At 44.9% G+C, this 16955-nt stretch overlaps 1 protein-coding gene across 1 annotated transcript; it reads left to right on the top strand.

Moving 5' to 3' along the window:
* SLC25A5 (solute carrier family 25 member 5) lies at nucleotides 1–9071 on the top strand. The gene is made up of 4 exons (XM_081897062.1): nucleotides 1–268; nucleotides 4614–5100; nucleotides 5222–5362; nucleotides 8680–9071. Exons 1-4 carry the CDS (start codon nucleotides 158–160, stop codon nucleotides 8835–8837), a joined length of 897 nt encoding a protein of 298 aa, XP_081753188.1. The 5' UTR covers nucleotides 1–157; the 3' UTR covers nucleotides 8838–9071.
* Nucleotides 9072–16955: the final 7884 nt, after the last annotated feature.

Below are 16955 nucleotides of genomic sequence, written 5' to 3'. Positions count from 1 at the left end.
GCCATTTAATTTGCTCGGTCTCAGTGAGCCGGCAGCCTGCCTTCCATCTCCGTTTGTGCAGCCATCTCCACTCCCTACGTCTTCTCCTCCGATCGGATCTTAAAGCAGTTTTTGTTTCACTTTTTCCCGAGCGCTCAACCTTCTTCCCACCGGCATCATGACTGACGCGGCTATTTCTTTCATGAAAGATTTCTTGGCGGGCGGCGTGGCAGCCGCGATCTCCAAGACAGCGGTAGCCCCCATCGAGAGAGTCAAGTTGCTTCTTCAGGTACCACGGGGTGGGTGGCTGGGTGGGTAGAACCGCGCGCCTTTCGATGGAGAACGGTGGAAACGATTTGGAGAGGGTGGAGGGAAGAAAGAAGGGGATCTTTTAAGTGGTGGCTCTCACTGGCTTTGAAGTCTGCTGGGGACGACGAGGGGGCCGGGCAGGGATTCCTCAAAAGAGGTCATAGGCGGGTCGACTGAGTTGAAAGGCCTCTTTTGTCCGGAGTGCGCTGTGACGTTCCGTGCGCTATGGCGCGACAGGCTGATCCTGCGCTCTGCCTTTGTCTGAAGCGCTGCGGCCTCGTGGCTTATCCCAGCTCCGAGGAGATGCGAGGGAGTTTTTTTTTTAAAGCCGCGGTTCTCTTCCCTGCCTTCCTCACCAAGGTCGCGCCAAGGAGATGCAGGCCGGAGCATCCTTTGTTCCCTGCCTTTGAACCCAAGAGAGCAACAAAATTAGATTTCCAGCCTCAGTTCTGCGCCTGCCCTTCCGCTTGCCCAGGAAAAAGGCTCTTGCTGACCCAGGTAGAGAGAGTGGGCCGCAGCTTTCTCTGGCATCCAAGATCAGCCCTAAAATTCTATGCTAGGCTTGTGATCGGGGTTTCCTATGGCCCAGGCCTTGGTGACGGTCCGAGGCAAGCGGTCGACCTCTGCCCGCCCCCGTACCCAAAGGAACACGCAGTTCTTTTTTTCCCTTTAAATGTGCCGGTCGAAGGGGAGGAAACCCCACGCTCGTTGGCAGTTTGCGTCGGAGCTGCTGCTGGCGAAAACTAGTTCCGCTTATGCAAATCCCCGCCTGGCGTTGGATTAGTTGCGGGGGAAGGAGAGGCTGGCAAGGAAGGGCAACGCGAGTAAATCGCGGCCTGTCCCCGCAGAGAGCCTGGGTTGCCTTTCTCTCTGCTACCGTTGCGGGCATCCTGCCACTTGGCAACGTGGCTGCATCCAAGCAGCATCGCCTCGGAATTCGAGGAGGCCCGAAGGTGGCACTTCATCCCTTCCAACGTGCCATTGCTTTTGGGCAAAGCCCAAGGTCTTTGAAGTGGAGCCTCTTTGGAGCTTACCTGGCTGTGTAAATGAGAAGGAAGCATCTAGCACATGGTGCTAAAACCTGTGATAAAAACTCAAAACTCCATAAAAATCTTACTGAAGGTTTTATTTCAAAGAATCAACCAAAAAGTTTGGGCAGGTGACCTTGAAGGCAAATCTCTAATGGACACCAAGTTGAAACTGTCTTGCTACATAAATGGGCCACCTGACAGGTCTTTGTATTCTTGTTGCTTCATCAACAGATTGGCTCCCTGCATACAGGAGAGTAAAACGTCAAAATTTAATTAAACTTGCCTTCCCAAAACTAGGGTGTTGCAGCAAGAGAAGGCCTGTCAAGGTCATGTGGATGGATTGAAAGTACTGATCATAACCTATGGTAGGGGTCTGCAACTAGAGACAGGAGGGCCAGATCAGGCTCCTTAAGGAGTACTCGCAAGAGCTGCCAGTTGCCAGAGATGGTAGATGGGAAGTTGAGATGTGTTGGCCATTTTATTTGGGACATGGGTTTGTCGTGTCACCTTCCAGTCCCTCCTGTGGACACCTTGGGGCCTTTATGAGATCTGGAACACCTCGATGATCTGGGCACAACCCCTTGTAAAAGAGGTCACCTTGCAATGAAGTTATCATTGGCTGGATTACAGGCATTGTCTGGCTATCTTGCCCAGAGGCTAAATAGAATGGAGCCTGAATACAGGTTTGAGAGATGACCTATCAGGTAGCCATTAGGTTCAGCAAGGATACAGGATTCTCTTATCGGACTGAGATTCTATTCTATTCTTCTTTTTTAAAGCCTACCTCTCTCTTGTCTTGTTAAGCTAAAGTTTAATCTCTGCCTGAAGGTCTGGTGTTTTCCTGAAGCTTTGAGTCCATGGTGATCACTTTTGCTTTCATGCCTCAGAGGCAAAAAAATTGCACCTAAACTTTATGTTAACATAGGTCTGAAAATGATGGTTTGTGATTAGGCCTGGGTCAAGTGTGCCTAGAAAGGACAACAGGGGCATTCAAGGTCTTTCTCCTATTGCAATAGGCCAGAAAGAAGAAACTTAATTCTTAGTCATCAGTGTGTACAGTGGTACCTTGGTTGTTGAACAGCTTGGCTCCCGAACACCACAAACCTGAAAGTAAGTGTTCCAGTTTGCGAACATTTTTTGGAAGCCGAACGTCCGACATGGCTTCCAATTAAGTGCAGGAAGCTCCTGCAGCCAATCAGAAACCACACCTTGGTTTTCGAACGGTTCCGGGAGTTGAATGGACTCCCGGAATGGAGTAAATTTGACAATCAAGGTACCACTGTAGTTCTAAATGGTGGAAGAAAAATGCACAGGCCCTGCTTGCTGTACTTGTGAGTCAGAAAGAATGATTTAGGCCCTGTAACATGATACTTCTAACTTGAGCCTTGCTGTGCGCTACTTGGTTTCCCCAATAACCTGCCTTTATTCGGTTACAGCAGGCATCGGGAACCTATGGCCCTCTAGAAGTTATTGGACTTCAATTCCAATCAGCCTCCCCCAGCCCAACAGTTGGGAATGAGGGGAGTTGGAGTTCAAGTGGCAGCCAGTAGTCTTCTTCTGGAAAGAATTATTGGCACAACATCTGTTATATTAATTTTCATTATTACATGGGTGACGTGCCTGTATTTGAGTATTTAAACTGTAACTTCCAGTGTCTCTAGACAGCTCAGTTGGTTAGAGCATGGTGCTGATAATGCTAAGGTTGCAGGTTTGATTTCTGTATGGGACACCTGCATATTTTTGCATTGCAGGGGGTTCAACTATTGTCAGGGTCCCTTCCAACTCTGATTCTGTGTGTAAAGAATGATGTACTATGTTTTCTCACATAGCTTGATACTGATTGTTCTATCGTTTAAAATATATGTTTAAGTATATACCGTATCTAGAGGGGATGCGGGTAGCGCTGTGGGTTAAACCACAGAGCCTAGGACTTGCCGATCAGAAGGTCGGTGGTTTGAATCCCCATGACGGGGTGAGCTCGCGTTGCTCGGTCCCTGCTCCTGCCAACCTAGCAGTTCAAAAGCATGTCAAAGTGCAAGTAGATAAATAGGTACCGCTCCAGTGGGAAGGGAAACGGCGTTTCCGTGCGCTGCTCTGGTTCGCCAGAAGCGGCTTAGTCATGCTGGCCACAGGACCCGGAAGCTGTACACGGGCTCCCTTGGCAAATAAAGCGAGATGAGCGCTGCAACCCCAGAGTCGGCCATGACTGGACCTAATGGTCAGGGGTCACTTTACCTTTACTTTATATATCTAGAGAAAGGGACGCGGGTGGCGCTGTGGGTTAAACCACAGAGCCTAGGACTTGCCGATCAGAAGGTCGACGGTTGCTAGGTCTGTGCTCCTGCCAACCTAGCAGTTTGAAAGCACGTCAAAGTGCAAGTAAATAAATAGGTACCGCTCCGGTGGGAAGGTAAATGGATTTCCGTGCACTGCTCTGGTTCGCCAGAAGCGGCTTAGTCATGCTGGCCACATGACCCGGAAGCTGTACGCTGGCTCCCTCGGCCAATAAAGTGAGATGACTTCCACAACCCCAGAGTCAGTCACAACTGGACCTAATAGTCAGGGGTCCCTTTACCTTTATATATCTAGAAGGGCCACAGGACCTCCCTTCCTCTCCCCCCCCCCCCCCGGGCTAAGTTAGAGCTTTGGTCCATATTCTGGAGAAAAATGAGCAACTATGCTAGATTTCTTAAGCTCGGGAAGAGCCACATTGCCAATGAACATTGAGGCATTGACAGTGAAAGGGTTTTGGGGATAGTATTTAGGAGCCTAAGGAGAAGACTACAGAGAGATAAATCCAGTTGTGGCATAGCAAGTCATGGTTGAAATGATAGTCTGCAAGACATCTCATGGCTTATGAACCATGGTATGGGGCACGGGTGGCGCTGTGGTCTAAACCACAGAGCCTAGGGCTTGCCAATTGGAAGGTCGGCAGTTCGAACGGGTGAGCTCCTGTTGTTCGGTCCCAGCACCTGGCCACCTAGCAGTTCGAATGCACGTCAAGTGCAAGTAGATAAATAGTTACCACTCCAGTGGGAAGGTAAACGGCATTTCTATGCGCTGCTCTGGTTTGCCAGAAGCGGCTTAGTCTTGTGGACAAACGCCGGCTCCCTTGGCCTATAGAGTGAGATGAGCGCACAACACCAGAGTCGTCCACGACTGGACCTAATGGTCAGGGGTACCTTTAACTTTTATGAACCATAGTTAACATCAGCTATGGTTTGCTATGGCTTAGCTATGGATTACGTCACTGACTATGCAGCCAGACTTAATGTCCACTTTCCATTTTGGCAGGTGCAACATGCGAGTATGCAGATCACAGCAGACAAGCAATACAAGGGCATCATTGACTGTGTGGTCCGGATCCCTCGAGAGCAAGGTTTCCTGTCCTTCTGGCGTGGCAACTTGGCCAACGTTATCAGATACTTCCCCACACAGGCCCTCAACTTTGCTTTCAAAGACAAATACAAGCAGATCTTCCTGGGTGGCGTCGACAAAAGAACCCAGTTCTGGCGTTACTTTGCTGGAAACTTGGCATCTGGTGGTGCTGCTGGTGCTACCTCTCTGTGCTTTGTCTACCCTCTCGACTTTGCCCGAACCCGTCTAGCGGCTGATGTGGGAAAAGCTGGGGCTGAGCGTGAATTCAAGGGGCTTGGAGACTGCCTGGTCAAAATCTTCAGGTCGGACGGCCTTCGGGGACTGTACCAAGGCTTCAACGTCTCTGTCCAAGGCATCATTATCTACAGAGCTGCTTATTTTGGTATCTACGATACTGCAAAAGGTAATTTTCTTGGGGGTTTGCTGGGGCCTTTTGGTAGTTTTATTGGCTTCCCATTCAAAGTTTGGAAGTATGGATGCTCAAGAAAAGCATTCCCCTTATCTCTGATTTCTTCACTTCGCAGGGATGCTTCCTGATCCAAAGAACACACACATCTTGATCAGCTGGATGATTGCTCAGTCGGTTACTGCTGTTGCTGGCCTGACCTCTTATCCCTTTGATACAGTTCGGCGGCGTATGATGATGCAATCTGGTCGCAAAGGTGGTAAGTATCAAAGCTGCTGCAGGGAGCACAGAGAGCCCAGCTGGTGGTTTTGCTAGATCTTTTTGCCACCTCTGTGATGTCTGCACAGTCCCACATATGTGGGACCTGTGGCTGTATACCTAGCAGGGACATGGGTGGTGCTAAGGTCTAAACTACTGAGCTTCTCGGCCTTGCTGATCAGAAGGTTGGCAGTTTGAATCCCCATGTCTGAGTGAGCTCCTGTTGCTCTGTCCCAGCTCCTGCCAACCTAGTTCAAAAGCACACCAGTGCAAGTAGATAAATAGGTACAGTACCACTGTGGTGTTTCTGTGCACTTTGGCTTCCATCACGGTGTTCTGTTGCACCATAAACGGTTTAGTCATGCTGGCCACATGACCTGGAAATCTGTCTTTGCACAAATGCCAGCTCCCTCAGCCTGAAAGTGAGATGAGCATCGCAACCCCATAGTCTCCTTTGACTGGACTTAACTGTCCAGGGGTCCTTTCCCTTTACCTACCAGACATGTTTTGGGGGCACAATGCATTGTCTACTTTACCAGACTGAAAGTGTGTCCCTTCTAGCTATGTATTATTGGTTCTTGCTGATGATAATATCTTAAGTTCAAGCTTGGCTCTACTACCTGGTTTTCCTTGGTGGAAATCATAGCTAGAGCTTGTTTCAGACAAAAGCATGCAATTCTTGTAGATGACCAACTTTGTTCTGAAAGTTCATGCAGGTAAACGGAGTGTTGTGGAAGGGATGTTTCTTGCTAAAGGACAGAGGGACTGGTTTATAAAAGAAAAAAGAGCCACACTGCCTTCTGGAGTGTCTCTAAATTTTATTAGAATAGATTGAGCATAGGCATAAAATGGACTGCTTCTTGGCTGATGGGTCTGTCATGTTAGCTGCAAGTGTACCAATTCTACTTCAAAATAAGAAATCCTATAGGAGAAATGCAAGACCTAGAAATTTGAGGAAGATGCTAGACTTCTGGAAGCCAGGGTAAAGCCAGTGGCGTAGTGTGGGTTGTCAGCACCCGGGGCGAGGCAAGTAATTTGCGCCCCCTAACCCTAACCCCCAGATGTTGCGCCCGGTGCGGCCGGCCCCCCCTGCACCCCCCACACTACGACACTGGGTAAAGCTGTCTCTTTGGTCTGACTTTTGCTCCTTTAGTAATCTCTGCAGCAATAGAGAGCCAGGGGGTTTGTGTTGTGTGAGAGCAGGTGGGCTAAATGTCCTTTAGATACATCATGTGTATATGATATCTCCCAGTCTTAAACAGTGAATATTTGTTAAATACATAACTGGAAATTACCCAAAGGTCATCCAGCTCACCTGCTGCATGACCAAGTCAAGTAAACTCATGCATCTCGGTTTCACCATTTAAAACAAGCTCCTACCATCTGTCCATTTCTCCCTTTCAAAAGCTTCCAGAATAATTAGAGGGTTGGATAGTTTAAGAGGGAAAGCATTCTTTACCACTACAGGGTACTTTTGATAAGTACTTCCAATTTGTACAGACCACAAGCACTGGAATCTATACAAATTCCAAACATGTGGCGATTAACTAAAGGAAAACACATTTTATCATTCTTGGCAAGATGAGTGGCTCGAAAGGCTGTAGCTCTGTGGAAGAATGCCTACTTTGCATGCATTTGATCCCTGGGATCGCCAGGTAGTGCTGGAAAAGATTCCTGACTGAAACCCTAGAGAACTAAGGACAGCCAGTGTGGACAGCGCTGAGCTAGGTGAACCAGTGATCTAATTTGGTACAAGGCAACTTCCTATACAAGGGATGCAGATGGCGCTGTGGGTTAAACCACAGAGCCAAGGACTTGCCAATCAGAAGGTCGGCGGTTCAAATCCCCATGACGGGGTGAGCTCCCGTTGCTCGGTCCCTGCTCCTCCCAACCTAGCAGTTCAAAACCACAAAGTTCAAGTAGATAAACAGGTACCGCTCCAGCGGGAAGGTAAATGGCGTTTCCATGCACTGCTCTGGTTCGCCAGAAGCGGCTTAGTCATGCTGGCCACATGACCCGGAAGCTGTATGCTGGCTCCCTCGGCCAATAAAGCGAGATGAGCGCCGCAACCCCAGAGTTGGTCACGACTGGACCTAATGGTCAGGGGTCCTTTTACTTTTACTAACTTCCTATGTTCCTAGGCACTCTTTTCCCTTTAAATATGTGCTACAGTATTAGATCCTTATTTCTGTTTGGCTACATGTGGTAATAAGTGGCCTTGAATGGCTAGCACACTCAGCCAATGGGAGAATTTTGTTCCACTTCCTACCCTTCTGGTGAACTGCTGCAGATTATCCCAGCAGTAGGTTTGTTGGACAGGGACAGATCTACCATAAAACTAATGAAGCTTAAATTTCGGGGCCCCTAAATCCAGAAGTGTCCCAGAAGTTACTTTAGTCCACGTTGCTTAAAATTTTTGGGTCTAGTAGACCTATTTTGAGTTCCACAACTGGAAAACTATAAGGCATAGGAAAAAATTGTTCACATCAGTGACTTTGATACGTGAGATAATCCAGTACAGTGGTACCTCGGGTTACAGATGCTTCAGGTTACAGATGCTTCAGGTTACAGACTCCACTAACCCAGAAATAGTACCTCGGGTTAAGAAGTTTGCTTCAGGATGAGAACAGAAATCATGCTCCGGTGGCAGCGGGAGGGAGGCCCCATTAGCTAAAGTGGCACCTCAGGTTAAGAGCAGTTTCAGTTTAAGAATGGACCTCCAGAACGAATTACGTTTTTAACCCGAGGTACCACAGTACAGAAATTTTAACCAAAATCTGAGATGCAGTAGTTAATAAAATAAAAATAAAAATTGTGATCTGTTGTGGAACAACCCCATTGAAGAAGGTAACAGTAGTTACCCAGACCTCGTTGCTGTTTGCGATGGGGCCCCCATAACAGTTCCAGCTTCAGGGACCCCCTAATGTAGGCCTGCCACTGGTGTTAGGTATTTTTACCCTGAACGCAAAGTAAACATGGTGGATAGTGGGATGTAAGTGTACTATGTCTTCACCGCTCTTGCCTTTGGCTCAGCCCTCTAGTTCCCTTGCCCTGCTAATGACTTAGTCCATAACTAAGCCTATTCCTTCCTTATCTCAGCCCTGATTCCACTTTACTCCATTCCTGTCGTCGTCGTCGTCCCCCATGTTGAATGGTAGACTTCCTGGGGCTTGGTCCTAAATTCATGTTTTGCATGCATTCATGCTGCACAAATCAATATGTGTGTGTGGAAGCCAAACAGAACAGCAGGATTGCAATATGCATCAAAAGAATCACTTGCTCTCCCATGCCAAGTTTTCTTTCTCTTTTCTTCTTTAGCTGACATCATGTACTCTGGTACAATTGATTGCTGGAAGAAGATTGCCCGTGACGAAGGAGGCAAGGCTTTCTTCAAGGGTGCTTGGTCCAACGTCCTCAGAGGAATGGGTGGTGCTTTCGTCCTAGTCTTGTATGACGAAATCAAGAAATACACATAAGCTGCTCCCCTCCCGGATGGCACTTACTATGTTATGTTCATGGACTGCGTCAAAACTATTTATCAGTTCCTACTGAGGTTTCTACTGGTTGGCAGAGGGCCACAGTTCTACTTGCCTGATCCATTTATCAAGTTGTTCCCCTGACAATGGGACTCAAACTTTATTTTTGTTCAGTCACTTCTGTTAAAATAAGTTTGAGATAAATAAAATTTAAATTTAAAAACAGAAACAAAAGTGCTTTGATTCTGTCATTAATAACTTGAATTATCCACCGCTTTGAGTCGTACCGTTAAATCGATGAGCATTTTGCCAATGGTGCCAGTATTATGTGGATTGCATCTGGGTGGTGGTTTTATTTTTGCAGTATATTTTGAAGCATTGAGCTTTAGTGCTTGCTACAGGGCTTTCTGGGGGCGGGGCTTGAGTAAAATGACCTTGATTGGTCCTTCTCCTAGTGAACCCGCCTCCTTGCCCTGGCCACCTCTACCAATTTACATAGCTTTGTCTTCTGAGCCCCACTGGCATAATCACCCAGAGGGAGAGTGTGAGCCAAATCTGCTCTCCAAGCACACAAGCAGTGGCAGGAGGAGGCACTGATTGGCCACTTGGAAGCAGGTGGGCCTTAGCAAGGTATCCAACAATACTGATGCTGGCTTCAGGAAGAAGGATAATGAGTGGTATTTTATGAACGGCTAATTGTCCAGGAATTGATAATTTTACTTCTTAGTTAGTTCTGCAAAAACTAATATAAAGCAATAGCCCAAGCAACTGTTTAGAATTACTCACGTACTGTATTGGGAAGTTAAGGTTACAAGATCCAGGAGAAAATATAAAAGCCATCTTCATTCATCCCAAATCACCTTTCTGTTAATACCTGCAAGTCACAGGTTGGTTACAATTATGTTCACCTCTAGCAGCAATAGATGATGGAGCTACTCCAGGTGGCATGAAAATCATTCATAGTTTTCTCCCCATGCACATTGAACAGACCTTTTTGTTTAAACTTCTCCACAAGTTATATTCTGCATCCTTCTTGATACCATGATTCCAGCGTTTGGGGGACATAGTATTTTCCCTTTTTTATTGTATGACTGATTTTAAATTAGGGGGTTACTTAACATTGTATAGGCTTGGCCCAAGTGCTACCCTTCCCTTTCCCATCTTTTATGGCTCAATATAATATACAGCATCTCAGATTTGGGGTAGTCTTGGGCCCTGTTGGACAAAATGTGCAATGGCAACATTGCACTGACTTCTACACCAGATTATAGTGTCTACTCTGTTAAGTAGTAGCAAAGCTAATCCATTGACCTGTTACAGAGGTTTTTTTTTAAAAAATAAAGCTTTAAGATGTAAACAGAAGAAAATAAACATGGGGCTTTTATCTTTAAATTTCACAGGTAAGATTTAACTTTATGCCTAGTAATGCAAACATGAAGCATACTGGCAGGACTTCATTTCACTTATAGATTCTATTCTATACCAATAGAGTAAATGCAGATGCTGGGAGGATTATATTATAGCTAAAACAGGGCCACAGGAGAAACAACAAGGAAGAATTGGCAAGTTAGGGAAAACCCAAGGCTTGTAGAAGAATTAGTTGTTTTAATTCCCCACTAGGGGGGAAAAGATTGCAAATGTTCCATTGAGGACTGATCATACTGAGTGGATACAGCATGCTAAATCTCGGTTGTGGTGGCAGTGAGAAATCTGCTTGAGAGTCCTGGAAGAAGATGTGGCTATTTTATTACTGAGCCCCATAAGTCTACTAAGAAACACACATGAATGTACTCAGCATACACTTTCCCAAAGTAACCACTGGAACCAATACTTACAAATACATAATTACAGCAAAACACATTTGATATCTAAGGCTACCCCAAACTTCGCAGCTTGGGGGAATGGGAATGAAATACTTCTACCATGCTCTAGGGAAACCACTTCCCATTTTCTTTCCTGCTTTACCAGTCTGAGTGACGGAAAGTTTCATTGTGTAGTACTTGGCTACACATGGACACCATAATTGTTAAAAGGCATTAACTGGAACACAGAGTTCAGTTCCAAGGACCGGCTTAGCAAGTGCGCTGACCTGGAATCAACACCATAGCTATGGCTCCCTCACTGTACAGCCACCACCTCCTCTTCTCTGCAACTGTGCAGCGGTTTCATCATGCTTACATGGCTGGCTGAAGTCCCCTGGTTGCCCGTTCCAAAAAGGCCCAGATTCCTTTGCCATGTATTGCAGCTTGGACTGGAAAGAAGCCATTGGGATTGGGATTTCCAGTTCAGCAAATTCACCACCTTCCTACTGGAGCTTGAAATTAATCCTTCATGTTAAATGTACAATAGGCAGTGCCTTTCTTTTTAAAAAATAAAGTGAAGAAAGAAAAAGTGCATGGGGGAAAAAAGAGGGCAATAAAGAGGGTATAATTATAGCACACTAAATGTAATCAATTTCACTTCCACACATTATTATATATATGCTAATGCATATAGAACTATTACTAACATAATATATTCCTTACTTTTTTCTTTCAAGGGGAAAACCCAGTAAGGTCCCTTGCAATGCTATTTTGGGATGCACTCCAGGTAACATTAAGCATCCAGCTGATGGGGACTTAAAGGTGTAGTTGTACATAATTTTGTGCAAGTAGGATTTGCAACAAACCTTGGAGGTGTGGAGCGTGTCTGTTCCAATCAGTCAGCCATGATCTTTTCAGTACTTCATTCTGTTCCCCACCTGGTTTTCTTGTCTCTTCTTTTTCCCCCCCGATAAGCCAGCCAGCAGTGAACACATTCAGTCCTCAACAGATTGTTGTTGAGTTTTCCCCTCCTTAGGGTTTCTCTCCGTAAATATATTTTGTACTTCTGCAAACTTCAGGTTTCCTACTGCTGGTGCCCCCCTTGGTGGTGCCACTTGGGCTTACAGAAACAGCAACACTTATGCTCCAACATCAGAAGAAGAAAGAATAGTAGTGTCTTTTTGTTGCTCAAATGCTTGGCTGAGCATGTGTTGTCTAGTAATTCTTACAACAGTCTGTATAACAGGCCACTTTTAGCTCTATATGGCTGATGTGGGAGGCTGGCAGAGAGTGGACAGCCCAAGGGTATTTAGTGCTATCACAGGAGAGGTGAAATTTTAATGAGGGATCTCATTGCGTCTGCTCTTAGCAGCTATGCCATGTCACTTGATTGCAATATCGTGGAGAGCTGGGCCACGTGTTGGCTAGTCATCAATAGAACTGCAAGATTTCATCAATAAACCAGTTAGATTATTTTTTAAAAACCCACAATGGCCAAGAAGGTACCATGGTTAATCAAGCAGCATGTTTGTTTATATGTAATATTTTTATTATAAATACTTACAAAAGCTGCAGATGGGAAGAACCATTTTAAGAGAGGTATCCCCTGTTCCCTCACACTTGGTAAACGGTGCCTCTTCTAAGATTGCCTGCTACAGCCCAGCAGTTAGAATATAAGGAGCTGATGGATCAGGCCAAATACCCAGCTTGCTATTCTCACATTGGCACACAAGATGCCTCAATGGGAAGCCCAATGGCAGGACCTGAATCCTATAGCACTATCTCGGTGATTCCCAGCAATTGACATTCCTAAGCATACTTCCTCCCAACAGCATAGGTAGAGAAAAGCCATTGTGTCTAGTAACAGTTAATAGCATCATCCTCTCCGAAATATAAATTGGGTAGGAACATTTTTCAGCCCAAGGGCTGCATTTTCTTCTAGCCAATCTGCCAGGAGTGCGTATGCCCAGGAGCAAAAGTGAGTGGGTCAGTTAATTTTATCTTTGAACGGTAGGACAGGTGCATTCACACACTCAAGTCTCTCTCCCGGGCAAGTAAGGAGAGTGATCATAATTCAAAAACACATGCCAGTCAGACTAAAACACTCAAGAAAGCTGCAAAGGAAGATATGGAGCAAAAATCTGATTCAGTTCTCATTTTAATGTGAACTCTGGCCAAGATGGCATCGAGAAAGGTTGTTATTGGCAGAGCTCTGCATTTAAAAGTGAACCTGCCCAGTTTGCCATTTCAGAAATAATATGCAGACTGCAGAAATCTACGGAAATCCAGTTCTCCAGCCGATTAATGTGTACAAAAATGCATATGCTTGGCTAAAATGCATATATTAGTGAAAATAACAAAACAAAAAGAATTACATTAGAGAAAATTGCTTCACAAAAATATGTATACTAGGAAAAATACCTAAATGTGTATATTGGGATAAATTTGCATTAAAATGCTTAATATTTTTCATGAGGACTTAAAAAAAATAAATCTCAAACTGATGTGGAAATATGGAGCACTGAACTTCAGGTGGAAACAAATGAGAAGGTGTGGGAAACCAAAATTGGTAAATTCACTCATCCCTCTTAGCAATCAAGGTGTGTCCACTTAGGCTATGAATTGCTTAATAAATAGCACTAACATATCCCCTTATGAGTCAGATATGTTGAAATCAGATGAGCAACACAGCAGCTTTCTCCTCTAGGCACCTGCTGCTTCTTCCCTTTCCTCCAGCCCAATTGATCTCTTGCCAAATTGGGATATAACAGTTTCTTTTCCTGGAGAAACAGTGGTAATGGGAAAATAGTGTGCTATTTTACACCTAACTTACTACCCCTAACAATTGAGGGAAATCAAACTAGTGAAAGTCATTTTGGTTTGCCCTCTTCTTGACACCCATCGCAGAGACTTCCTAGTGACTCCCTTACAGCTCAAAATTATCGATTTACAAAGAGCCTGTAAGCCAGTATTTCCTGAGGGATGATACCCCCGAAACTACCAAGACTGTTTCAGGGCTACTTAGCCGACATCTTTAAAGCTAAATCTAAAGTCGCCTGATTTATTCAGTGGTGGCTATCTAGTCTTTTATATATTGTATGTGTTTGGATTTTCAATGTATTTGGATGACTTTGTATGATTTTACTGTTTTAACTTATGCCAATAAAAGCTAGTAGTAGTAGTAGTAGTAGTAGTAGTAGTAGTAGTAGTAGGTCTCTATGTGCATCAGTAGTAGTAGTGTGCTCACTTGCTCACTCAACTACTTCTGGTAGTGAAAACGTTCAAGTGAGTAATCTTTGACTTCCCCAGGATTACCTGGTGAGTAACATCCCTCCAGCAACTCCCTCCCTGCCCCAATTCTCCCTGCCCACTTTCCTCAGATGCTAACTAACTATTGTGCAATTATAGTTGGCAGTAGAAGTCCCCAAAGCGGGACAGCAACAGGAGCCTCCAGCCCTTCAGGCTGCCTTCTCTTATCAGGGCCTCATGACTCTTCCCAAACATGCCCCTCTGCAAGACCACACCTCCTCACCAGCCCTGATCCTTGTACTCCCCAGGTGATTTTGTCTGCCTGCAATGTGTCCTTGAGCTGTGGCATGGTTTCTTGGTTGCCAGGAAAGAGGTATGCATGGTGTGTGTGTTGTAGAAACCTTTGACTTCTGTATGGCTGGAGTGTAGTAAACGGTGGTGCAAAGGTAAGAGCCACATCCATGCTCTTTTCCTCACTTTTGATGCTGGCACCAACCCCCCCCCCCAGTACGAGGTCCCCAGAAGGTTGTCCAGGAAGGGATAGTACGTCACAGGAGCTTGGGAAGTTGTATATAGTCGATTTATGACCTAAAAGGGAGCTTCTTTCACATTCATTACTTGTTATTTACAGAGTGCTTTAATTGGGATAGTTACTTACAATCTTTCATGGACAAGAAGTTGTGTTAGATACTAGGTCATTTGTTGGGAAAGTCATCTGCACAAGCTCTGAAGGGAATGGAAACTGTGCTAGAGGCCTGCCATTCATTTCGGCTGGGCTTGTACAGGAGGAGAAGGGATAGTTCAGCTGGTCAGAGCAGAAGACATTTAATCTCAGGGTTGTGGGTTTGAGCCCCACACTGGGTGAAAGATTCCTGTGTTTTACTAGGTGATCCTCGTGGACCATTCCAACTCTTCAATTCTGTGATAAGACATTCATCTTGGAGCCCAAAAGCATTCACACAACTAATGTATTGCACAGTTTCCTTTTAGATAATTGCAAGTTAATTACCTGGCTTCCAGCTCTCATGTTAGCCGTTTTAATAAGGAAAATAGTTTGTGGCTAAAGTTTGACCATTGCACTGCCACCAACAAGAGTCAACCATTGTATACTGTGTGGGAGTTTAAGCTGGCACAAACCTCATTGACAAATCAGCAGGCCCCATGATACCAGCATTCCAGTGTTGGCACTGCCTTCCTATAGATTTATGGGTGCAAAGGGACCCATTGGGGTAATTTTCCCCAAAACAAACTCTAGGATCAAAGGAGGGGTTTTCCTTGGGACTGCAGTGGGAGAGGACAATATTAACCCCCCTCCCCTCCATGCCAGTTCTGATCCCTTAATTAGCAGTGATTTGCGTGTTAAATCGTCACAGTAATTTGGTCCTAATAGGATCTGAAAAATGTCCAACATGCTGGTTTCTCTTGCTGCTTCGTGCTTGAGGCCTCCTGCTGACTGCTTTAGTGACCGTGTGTTTGTGCTGAGCAGGAATTTTACACAATGTGAAGAATGCATCTCTATGCTCTGTAGGGGAGGGCAAGCAGCCGGCTGAAAAGTTATTGCCAGAGAAGTACTTTGACCTTAAGAGCATGGCCCAGTAAAAAGACAGAGGGAGGGAGGAGCACATGGATAAATAATTGCCAGTTCATGGCAAAAGCCAGCACTACTAGGAACTATATGTTGATCAAACAGATGTCACCATGTCCTATCACAGATTGGTCTAGGGAGCTTTTAAGCTGGTCCAGGCAGCTAGTCCAGGGAGCTTTTAAGCTGGATACATGTAAAAAAATCAGTAAACAATACCAGCAGGTACTGTGCACAAGATCCAGAAGACTAATGGTACAATCCTGTACCTCCATGAATTGGATTTCACTGTAAGAGTGAAAAAAGAAAAGTATGTTCAGAAATAGAATGTGGTACAGCTCTTTCTGGACTGTACCACCTCAGGCTTTAGGCTGAGATATTTGTTTGTTTAATATATTTACATGCCGTCTTTTCACTTCAAATGAAGCATCCAAGGCAGCAAACATATTTTTTTAAAGACCCTAAAAACAATTTAAAATACAGAATGGATGAAAGTCAACAATCTAGGAAATGCCTGGCAGAGTACATTTTTAGAATATGGTTAGGTCAAAATACGAGCAAGAAGTTTTAGGTGCATTGGAACATAAAGAAGCAAAAGGTGATAAGAACCAGGGAGTTCCAGGGCAACAGAGAACAGATGTTGTCCCACAGAATAAGAAGAAAAGACACCTTCCCATAGAGGCATATGAGAAAAATCTCCCTGACATAATAGCTTTCCGAAAATCCCAAGTCAACGTGTGCAAAAGCAAACAAACGCTAAAGACAATCTGTTCCGATCTATGCTACAAAAAAATAAAATCTTGTTAAAACATGTGTTCATGTCAGCTGTGCAGTTTGGTTTAGGCCAAACCAAACCAGATGTAGAAACTTTCCTCTATCTCCAAAGCTGCTTACCTGTCAAACAAGTTGCTCAGCAGGTTCAGGCCAACCGTCAGGTATGCTGTTTCTTTCAGAAAGTGTGAGTCCTACCTACATTTTCTTCATCCTCCTGCCTGCAAGCTTTTGTAGACAATATGATTTCAGGATATCTGGCAGTGCACAGAACTTTCCTTATTTGAGAACAGTAAAGCGCTGCAGGTAACTTTTAGTTTAGAATCTAAAACTTTGATAAATAAACCACAAAAATCATTTTAAAAAATAAAATGAAATAAATGTTCAGAATTTCAGCTTCCTCCAGCATTAGAAATCATTTCTGGTAGGGAAGGACCTGTGATTTTTTTAAAAAACCACACACAGACAAAAGAACACATGGAATTATTAAAGTGTCACTGCTTTATTAATGTTCTGCCTTTCTTCCACAATTCCAAAGACAAAAGAAGTTGCCTTTTGCTGAGGAAGACCACTGGTCCATCAAGCTCAGTCTTTGCTAAGCTGGAACATTCCAGAAGTTTTGGACTATGAGCTGCAGTTCAAAACATCTGGAAGGAATCAGAGTAGCAGTGGCATAGCGTGGGTTGTCAGCACCCGGGGCAAGGCAAGTAATTT

The sequence above is a fragment of the Podarcis melisellensis genome (assembly GCF_964234715.1).
Source record: "Podarcis melisellensis genome assembly, chromosome: Z".
In the NCBI taxonomy this organism is placed as follows: Eukaryota; Metazoa; Chordata; class Lepidosauria; order Squamata; family Lacertidae; genus Podarcis; species Podarcis melisellensis.
Note: the sequence above shows the minus strand (reverse complement) of the source record. Positions and strands in the feature narration are given on the sequence as shown.

What these genes read in the sequence shown, in the direction of transcription:
- SLC25A5 (XM_081897062.1), top strand. Translation starts at nt 158, where the DNA reads ATGACTGACGCGGCTATTTCTTTCATGAAAGATTTCTTGGCGGGCGGC. An exon ending in GAGTCAAGTTGCTTCTTCAG is followed by an intron (nt 269 to 4,613) that starts GTACCACGGGGT and finishes CCATTTTGGCAG; the next exon opens with GTGCAACATGCGAGTATGCA. An exon ending in TATCTACGATACTGCAAAAG is followed by an intron (nt 5,101 to 5,221) that starts GTAATTTTCTTG and finishes TTCACTTCGCAG; the next exon opens with GGATGCTTCCTGATCCAAAG.